This window comes from Labeo rohita, chromosome 9, assembly GCF_022985175.1.
Source record: "Labeo rohita strain BAU-BD-2019 chromosome 9, IGBB_LRoh.1.0, whole genome shotgun sequence".
In the NCBI taxonomy this organism is placed as follows: domain Eukaryota; kingdom Metazoa; phylum Chordata; class Actinopteri; order Cypriniformes; family Cyprinidae; genus Labeo; species Labeo rohita.
In genome coordinates this window covers 14215289-14225113 of record NC_066877.1, presented here as the reverse complement: position 1 = coordinate 14225113, position 9825 = coordinate 14215289, and the positions used below count along the sequence as shown (strand labels likewise).

At 36.4% G+C, this 9825-nt stretch overlaps 2 protein-coding genes across 3 annotated transcripts in view; both read right to left on the bottom strand.

The window, feature by feature from the left end:
* Positions 1-3339, bottom strand: part of pla1a (phospholipase A1 member A) — a 16163-nt gene extending 12824 nt beyond the window's left edge. For both annotated transcript variants that reach the window (XM_051119410.1, XM_051119411.1), the window contains exons 1-4: positions 2893-3339; positions 1593-1812; positions 1322-1499; positions 1077-1185 (exon numbers count right to left, since the gene is read on the bottom strand). In XM_051119410.1, coding sequence (XP_050975367.1) covers positions 1077-1185; positions 1322-1499; positions 1593-1812; positions 2893-2971 — 586 coding nt within the window. In that variant the 5' untranslated portion in view covers positions 2972-3339. The remainder of the gene's footprint in view (positions 1-1076; positions 1186-1321; positions 1500-1592; positions 1813-2892) is intronic.
* Positions 3340-6051: 2712 nt separating this feature from the next.
* Positions 6052-8628, bottom strand: hsd3b1 (hydroxy-delta-5-steroid dehydrogenase, 3 beta- and steroid delta-isomerase 1). The gene is made up of 3 exons (XM_051118539.1): positions 8116-8628; positions 7711-7875; positions 6052-7009 (listed from the first exon to the last, which is right to left on the bottom strand). Exons 1-3 carry the CDS (start codon positions 8264-8266, stop codon positions 6201-6203), a joined length of 1125 nt encoding a protein of 374 aa, XP_050974496.1. The 5' UTR covers positions 8267-8628; the 3' UTR covers positions 6052-6200.
* Positions 8629-9825: the final 1197 nt, after the last annotated feature.

Here is a 9825-nt window from a genome sequence, read left to right as displayed (position 1 = left end):
CCAAACAATATAAAAATGTGTACTGTTGATAAACAATATAAAAGCTGCTGTCACGTAGGGCTAAATGAGTAGCATTTTAATAAAACTGCTCACGTTACAAAAGCGGGGAATACGAACGTGCATGAGTTATTTTACTTAATCTGTGTTACTTTAATTTTTCTCAAACAGAGACACTGATGTTTATGTGTCTAAATTCAAGCATTTCAGTGGGCTTAAACAGATCACCGTTTACAGCAGATTTAATTCACAAACAGTGGACAGCACGTGATATATTATAAGGAGCAACGATATGTTTTATGAAAGTTAGTGAAGTATAAAGTACGATCTTACCCTTTGGAATGTACTTTAGTAAAAGTGAAAGTTATTTAAAATAAAACTACTTAAGTAAAGTAAAGATACTTGAAAAATGTACTTAAGTACAGTAACGAAGTAGCCTACAACTGGTCCATCACTGGTCTTATCTAGCAAAACTATTGGTCATTATCTAAAAAAATAAAAATGTATATACTTTTTAACCTCAAATGCTTGCCTTGCACTAGCTCTGTGTCCACGACTTCACACATTACGCAATCACGTTGGAAAGGTCGTGTGACGTAGGCCGAAATACCGGCCCAGTGATTACAAAGCAAATGTGCAAATAAAGTCAAACACCCTTTACAGAAAAGGTAAAACAACAATGTTGGACAATTTTGAAGTTGAGAAAGAGAAGACAAGATGGAGTTTTTCACCCTACCTTAACTTTTTGAACCAATACACAGACAAAGAACTAACCGTGTGACCTTCTCAATGTGATTACGTAATACGTGATGTCGTTGCATTTTCACTAGATAAGACCCTCAGCTGGGATCGTGTAGAGCCCTTTGAAGCTGCACTTAAACTGCAATTTGGACCTTCAGCACGTTGATCCCCATTGAAGTCCATTATATGGAGAAAAATCCTGAAATGCTTTCCTCAAAAACCTTCATTTCTTTTTAACTGAAGCAAGAAAGACATGAACTCTCAGATGGCATGGGGGTGAGTACATTTCTCTTACTTTTGGATTCCACTGTATATTAATACATTTTCTGAAATATTACCTGTGATTCGACCCAGCTTGCCTTCAAATAGGGTCCCCACAAATCCAGACACATGTGCTCCAAGACTCACACCAATGAAATGGAAAGATTCCAGCGTGCATCCATATTTCTGCAAAAAACACAGCAAAAATGTATTATGAATTTCAAAATGTATTTCATTTTGTTTATTACTTCAGATAGACACTGCTTACAGAAGAAAGCCTTTAGAATTTAGTGGTCAGGTGGTCTATTATGACAATTATTACCGTAAGCTGATTGATAAGCACTGATATCTGCAATGCCACCTCCTTGTAGTTCTCTACCACCCGGTTATAAGCAAAGGAGGCTCCGTAGACCCAATCCACCACCAGAACATTCACATCCTTTTCCTGCAGTAGAGCCTGGGCTAAGCCACTCACCCAGGAAGGCTTACTGCCTAGAGCCCTGAAACACAGTGTATCAACAAATCGTCTAAGCTCAGTCTCTTTCACAAGCACTGCTTTCATATTATAAAATGCTGCTGATTAAATGCTTTACCTGTATCCATGAACAATGACTTTAGTGGGGAGTGATGAGTTGAAGTAAGCCGTGTGTTTCTGGGTATGATTGAGGCAGTCCTGTGTGAAGAGGCTGGCACAGTCTGCATTCTTTCGTGTAAGAAGAAGGTACTGAACTTGGAGCTTGGTGCCATGTCTGTATTCCAGCCAAGTGGTGTTGTTGAAGTCAGCACACTTGGTTTGAGATGTTTCCTCATTACCTGTAAAGTTGCATGGAATTCATGAGTGCAACGAACAGTAAAACATCAAAACACTGTGAGATTTTTTTCTTGTGAGATCTGTAATTGGAAGCTCTGCTGTCCCCAGATGTGTAAGTATGACTTTGTATAGTTATATTTGTAAAGTAAAATATTATGTATTAAATAATAAAGACACTACTGGTATTTTCAAAACTGAATATTTTGGAAATGAACTTTAGAAGTGAGTTTTAAAACAAAATGGTGTTGTAGGCACCAAAAATACAATTAAAATACAATCACTGTTAAAGCAGTGCATTTTTTTTTTTAAATTTTGATCAGTGAAATTCAACATGCTTTTTTTGTATCAGTGATTTTTTAATTCTCTGTGTGCTTCTGTATGTATTTTAAAGAGGTCAAATGTGACCCTGGACCACAAAACCAGTCTTAGGTAGCACAGGTATATTTGTAGCAATAGCCAAAAATACATTGTATAAGTCAAATTTATAAATTTTTATTTTATGCCAAAAATCATTATATTAAGTAAAGATTATGTTCCATGAAGATATTTTGTAAATTTCCTACCATAAATATTTAAAAACTATTTGATTAGTAACATGTATTGCTAAGAACTTCATTTGGACAACTTTAAAGGCCATTTTCTCAATATTTAGATTTTTTTGCACCCTCAGATTTTCGAATAGTTGTATTTCAGCCAAATATTGTCCTGTCCTAACAAACCATACATCAATGGAAGCTTATTTATTCAGCTATGATGTATAAATCTCATCTTCACAAAATGGACCCTTATGACTGGTTTTGTGGTCCAGGGTCACAGATAGTCTCTGGCTTAGTTTAATTTAATTTATCACTACAAAAACTCACTACAATCAAATTCTGTACATACTTACATTTACAGCTGTCGATCAGTGAATTACTTACTGACACACTTAACTTAAGTTTTCAATGTTTCTCTTTTTCCAAATAATCATCTGTGCTACTAACTAAAACTACAGATCATTTATCAAGAGTTATGTATTCACCCAATATGACTAGCACAAATAAAGATTTATTCTATATAATACTGAATTAAATTGAACTTACCCACGGCAGAGGTGACACACATTGACAGATAAACAAAAGCCTTGATCCATTTCCAAGCCATGGCTTTACTGATCCACATGATGAAATCAGCTGAGTGAGATGTTTCCACTGGTTAGATTCTTGTTTGGGAGCAAAATCATTTCTTCTCTTTCTGCATCCTTTCAACACATTTTGTTCCTGTTCTTCAACTAGTTGCCCTAAGAAGCCTGGAATCCACTTAATATCCAGCCAGAACCTGTTACACAACGCCTGGTTCTGAGAAAAATGCTACAATATCCGATTAGGTGAGATGAATGGCTTTTCCTTCCATTCCTGGTGTGCTGTTATGAACCATGTCAGCATGAGAGACATTAATTCCCAGCATCCATCCTGTGACAGCTTGCGTAGCTAGTGGAGATTCTTTCTAGGCTTTGACTACAACAATGAAAAACAAACGATCTATCCACTGGTCTGCAGCTGGTTGTGAACCTATGACCTCACAGATGAAATGTTTGATTGTTTGTTCAGAGGCTGGACTCTGGCCTCTTTGGCACAGTGTTGAGCCAAAACTCGCAGGGTTTTAGCTGGATTGAAGTGAAATTAACACAATCAATTGGCCCTACTTGAAAGGCATTACTATCATCAACTGTTTGTTTGTTCAGATTCAAACTCCCCCAATGGGCTATCTTCTGAAAAAGTGCTCTTGGTACTAGGCATCAACTTTCTCATTGATTTTGTAAATGGTAACAGAAAAAAACTGAGCATCATACACTAGACATAATGCACAACATTGACATGTTTACACGAATATACTTACAGGACAGACAAGACAGTTCTTTTTCGGGGCTTGTTGTGCTGAACAACGGATAAGTGGGACAGCAATGTCTTAAATATCACTAAATTAAATATGAAGGTGGTTCTTACTACGTAAGTCCAACAAATGACAAATTAATTCACTCAAATGTTCTCAACAGTAACTAATTCTCATTTGTCATGAACTTTAGCATTAAACAGGATTCTCTATTACATCACAATTCTATGACTGTTTTTATTTTAAAAGGGTCATCAGATGCTCATTTTCCACAAGTTGATTCTTTAGGGTCTTAATGAAAAGTCTATAATATACTTTGGTTAAAATTTCTCAATGGGAGTGTAAAACAACACCCTTTTTTACCTTGTCAAAATCAGCTCTGCAAAAATCATCCTATTTTGGTCGAGGTTGCTTTAAATGTTAATGAGCTCTGCTCGCCCCGCCCTCTCTTCTCTCTGTGGAGTGACGAGCCTGTTTACTTTGCCTGCATTTAGCCGCGTTCTGCTGTAAGTGAAGCTGGATCACGAATGATTCGCGCGAACATAGATGCATTTATGTAGATCGGGAGCTGCATTCCATTCACAAACAAATGTAATCTACTGCATCTTCAGCGGCTCAGATGTCGGGAGTAAATGATGACCACTATGTTCATTATTACATCCAGCAACACAACAACTCAATCGCTCAATCAGAGATATTCTTGTCTAACTTACATTCCTGCTCCGGCATCGAAACAGCATCTGAGAATGGCTCGATTTGAAAAAGGGGATATTATTTTTACAGATGAATTAAAAACCACTGCATGGATTTTTATCATTATAGGGTAGATTTGTACATACACTGCCAACACACATTAATGTTCAAACAACATGAAAAAGTGAACTTAGCAAAAATTGTTCGTACCTTTTTTCTTAAAATTGTTCTTAAGAAGAATTCGAATTCTTGAAAAGAATCTTTTTAAAAATCATCGTAAATAACTTCTTAAAGTTAGCCCCAGATGTGTCTTAAATCCCAAATTATAAGACTTTAATGAATTCACTGGGTTATTTCAAATTAATAGTTATATTTAAGCATTACAACACTGTTAGCTACATATAACGCATTAATAGGGAGGTGCATGAGTTTTCTGAAGTGATAATGTAAACAATCAGTAATGATTAGTATGACGCTACTTTTTGCTGACTGCAAAACAACACTACAAAAATAAGTCGGGTAGGGAGTTTTAATTAGGGTAGCCTAATCTGCAAGAAGCACAAAAAGACGATCCTTAAAGTTGAGAGTTTATCAGTGCGTCTTGCCGTCTTCAGCCATGTATTCATTAAAATAAAGACTTAAGAAAAAAAATCTAAATGTTCTTAAGAACATATTTGAGAAGTTATTAAGAATTTTTCAAGAACTGCACTTAAGAACATTCTTAAGAACTATCTTAGGAAATTTCTTATTTCTTAAAAAGATGTTTGTGAATCCGGCCCCTGGTTCAGGAGGAGTACCAGAGTGAGTCGTCGTCGTCGTCGTCTTCTTCCTTCCTCTTGTAAGGCAATGTGGTGTATGTGAACTCACATTTAAACTTAAATTTAAATTCAAGTAAATGTTTGCGTGTCATAGGATGTCATAGGTCAGATCGTGAGCAGATTGTGGTGCACTTATTCCTGCATGTTATTTTAGCCTGCAAAAAAATTTAATCATATAATATGTAATTATAATATAGTAAGTGATGCGTAAATATTACACTACACAGAACAAATTGTCATATTATTGAAGACAACATGCTAGAAAGTAAATAATTCTTGGCCTTTGGGTGCTTATATGAGAATGCGTTATTCATAGCACAATAGTGACTTTTTAGAAATGTTATATATTTTCTTAAGAGAGACATATTGTCTCTTCATTTTAAATGGACAGCACTGTAATTATGTCAGGCAAGATGACAAATCTGATGTCAATGTAATGTGGATATCATAAAAGTTATAATAACATTTAGTTATCTACTAATTTTCGCAGCATTTCAAAGACTTCTAATATTATTATATAAAACTACATTACCAGTGCACCATAATTCTACAAATAAACAGGTGCAGTAACTTTGATTGCAGATTATTTGATAGATAAAGTTTAGACTTCCTTATACTGCAAACAGCATTAGTATTACCACCTTCTTTCAGTTAAAATGGCAGATGTTTAGAATTTACTGGTAGCCATTTGAGCATCAAATATTCATGAAACAGCATGTATCACCAAAATAATTTGTTCATATGCCAGTAAATGAGTAAAAACTTGCAATGTGCAATACGCGTCACTGAAAACGACAACAGAAAAGTGGAGAAATATACAGACTCAAACAAGAATTAACACAATATACGGTTGTTTATTTACAAGCCATTTGACATAAAACTTTAGAAAGCTAATGTTTTCTACTACCATGAATTAAATTAGAAGGAAAGTTTACAAGTTTAACAATAGACAGAGCATGGATGCTTAGAAATAAAGTTAGCACAGTATTATTAAACATTTTGTTAATTTATTTTAAGTTAATTCGTTGTTTCTCTTTGGCTAAGACAGATGCTAACCAATCGCTAGTGCACTTACGTGCCTCTTCCCAGTCATAGCGAGGGCTATATCCAAAATCCCTATGGGCCTTTTGATATGAGAAACTAAAGGGTGTGTTTAACATGGTCAGTAGCTGCCTATTTAGGGAAGGAGTGAACTTTAGGAAGGGTCGGAGCACAACGTGCAGTAATTCCATGAAGAACGACAAAAGATACAAAAGCGGGAAGGGTAGAATGGGCCTCTCTTGTATCCCAAAGCCTAATGGTGAAAGAACAGCATAGTTAAAATCAGAGTAGCTAACAGGTGGGGTGTTGTCTGAGATGTAATAGAAGTTTCCACCCATCACGGCCCTTTTCTGGGAATCTTTGAGAGCCCGAGCTGCCTGTAGATGTGCCAGGGCTGCGTTTCCCACATAGACAGGATTCACTTTTGCCTCACGTCGTGACATTCTCAGCAGAACATTTCTGTTGCGGATTCCATCCCTCATGTGGCCTACAGTAAATCGACAGCCTGGTCCATAGATGTACATGGGCCTTAATGCACAAGTTGCCAGCTGACCTCCATTATGGAGCAGCTCTCCATTGGCTTGAAGGCAAATCTGTTCAGCCTCCTGCTTGGTTTTGCTGTACTTAAACTTAAGACAACAGGAGTAAGGGGTGTCCTCATTGCCGTTAATGATTGGATCACCTCGGGAATTGGGACCAGCCACCTCAATGCTGCTGGTGTAAATGAAGGAGGCCACATTTTCTTTGATGCAGGTTTCGAGCAGCAGCTGTGTTCCTGTAATGGAAAAACAAACAACATTTCATTGTTTGATCAGTCAGATTTGTTTTTTTGATGATTTGATTTGCTAATGCAAGTACCATTTAAATCAGTAGCTCTCTACCTATTTGTCTCCAAAGTTCACAACTATAACCAAAGGCCCTCACAGCCTTTTGTTTTCAAAACTCTTTTTAAAATAATTAAAATGTGACCTTGGACCACGGAACCAGTCATAAGTGTCAATTTTTCAAAATTGAGATTTATACATCATCTAAAAGCTTAAAAAAATAAGCTTTCCACTGATGTATGGTTAGGATAGGACAATATTTGGCCGAGATACAACTATTTAAAAATCTTGAAAGAAAATCGCCTTTAGATTTGTCCAAATGAAGTTCTTAGTAATGGATATTACTCAAATATTATGCATAATACTCAAAAATTAGGTTTTGATATATTTCCGGTTGGAAATGCACAAAATATCTTCATGGAACATGATCTTTACTTAATATCCTAATGATTTTTGGCATAAAAGAAAAATAGATAATTTTGACCTATACAATGTATTTTTGGCTATTGCTACAATGCTAATTAAGACTGGTTTTGTGGTCCAGGGTCACAAATAAAAACAATCGCATTACAAGATTCAATACGTTTCAAGAAATTCAGTCTTTTGATTGAGTCTTGTTATCGTGTGCTAATAACCAGCAGAGAAGTCTCACCTTTAACATTGACTCCATATAATTCACTGTATTCAACTGCTCCAATGACATCAATGAGAGATGCAGTGTGGAAAACAAGTGCTGCTCCTTTACAGGCTCTTTTCAGTAGCTCACAATCCCTTATATCCCCCTCAAAAACACTCACCTTAGTCTCTCCCTTACAATCTGAGGACAAACAGAGAAACACATTGAAAACAATTTGTTGCTTACAAAGAGAAGAGGAAGTAAAAAAGGCAGAAATGAGAATGGCACGTGAACAGTTTACATTATCTCTATTCTTACAATTCACAAGCAAAGGCTGATTTTAAATGCAAAACAGAAAGAAGAAGATCAGCTTACAGCGAGGCAAAACCGAAGAATACTAAAAGTGACCTACAGAATCCCACAAAAAGGAGAAATGCTAACCATCAAGAGACTGTATCAGCTCAGACTGGATGTTTCTATCCAGCAGTCGGATCTCAGCAAGCTTCTCCTCTTCCAGCAACAGTCTGACCAGCTTTTTGCCCAGAAACCCGCAGGCTCCCGTCACAACACACACATCTCCTGACAGAGTCATGGCAACTGCCACCAGCACCTCTTCACTCCTGGGTAACACTTTGTATTATGCCACTGTGATGAAGCCGTTCTAGAGGGCAGAGTTTGGAAACCACAGTGATGTGATTGGAGCGGACTGGGATTGGGAGCGGACTGGGAGGGTGGTGCATTTTTAAGCCTTGTTGCCAAGGACAGCCTCAATGCCACAGGCTAGGGACGGGTGTTGAGAAACATTGTCAAGGCGCTAGTTGGCAGTCAGCTGCTTTTTTTTTTAGGGTTCCTGTTTTTACAAAGAAAGCCACTTCATTTCCAAAGCTGTTATTTTACTAAAATATTACTATATTATAATATTATTGTACACCAACATATATGTATTATACAAACTAGCTTAAAGGTCAACTGCAGAATTAAAATTTTCATTACTTTTCACTAGAGTGATCCTGAATATAACCCAGCTTTATATCAGGTATTTGATCATGTTGACTTTTCCACTTCTCTTAGCAGTTCAGATTGCTTTAATGTGGATGAGAGAGGGAACATTTTGCAGTCAGTCTGTATGTTCTTTTACCTTCACTCTGGGAGTCTACAGACCTTGGGTTGTTGTTGTTTTTGTCTTCTGATAATCTGTGTAATGAGCCAAAACATGAATCACTCAAGGTTGCTGGACAGATTCTGCTCTCTACAAGTGAGTTTAAACTGTTTTGTCAGTGGTGATTATTCATTACTATTCAAATGTTTGGGGTCTTTTAATGTTTTTAAAAGAAGTATCTTATGCTCACCAAGGCAGCATTTATGTAAATTTATAGTACAATCAGTAATATTGTTAAATACAATTTAAAATAACTGTTTTCTGTCTGTAGGGGTGTGTGATATATAAAGTCTACAATAGTATCGTAAGTGTTGTTTAAACAGTATGATTTGACATTATCGAACATATCGCAAAAAACAAACAAAAACACACCCAGAGAGTGCAGATTTCCCCAAAATTCAAGATAAGGGGGCAAAAATGCACCCGTATGACTTTTGTATGTCTTTTATATTTCTATGATCTGAAATAGAGTAAGCTACAGTTTTTTTTCCCCCAAATATCAGCATGATTACAAACAGGGGCAGATCTACCAAATTATCATAGAATAAAATATAAATGTAAGCAGTTTCATATGCTACATTTTAGCTGCGGCAATGACAGCATAAGGAAAATAATGGCAAAAACACGTCTTTCAATAAACCGTTCGTGGTGTTTGCAGGTGTACGCAACACGCCCAGTGTAGTCGACTTCAATATCAAATGACTCTTATGAACCGGTTCCTTTTTGAGTCAAAAACACAAAGCGCGGCGCTTTTAACTGGCATAAAGTTGGCTTGACGTTGGACGCTGGATAGTCGCAAATTTAGGGACCGTCTCTAAAGTTATATATGACATTAGTATACACTTTTCTAACTTCAATAGCATTTATAGCGAATGACTCACAGTCACACAACCAACTATAAAATGTTCGTGTAGGTGTCAGCTATAATGCACACCTTTTACATTTTTGATATTTATTAAAATATACTGTAAATCATATGTTAAAAATGCTAT

What these genes read in the sequence shown, in the direction of transcription:
- hsd3b1 (XM_051118539.1), bottom strand. Translation starts at nt 8,266, where the DNA reads ATGACTCTGTCAGGAGATGTGTGTGTTGTGACGGGAGCCTGCGGGTTT. An exon ending in GCTGATACAGTCTCTTGATG is followed by an intron (nt 7,876 to 8,115) that starts GTTAGCATTTCT and finishes GTTTGTCCTCAG; the next exon opens with ATTGTAAGGGAGAGACTAAG. An exon ending in ATATGGAGTCAATGTTAAAG is followed by an intron (nt 7,010 to 7,710) that starts GTGAGACTTCTC and finishes TTTCCATTACAG; the next exon opens with GAACACAGCTGCTGCTCGAA.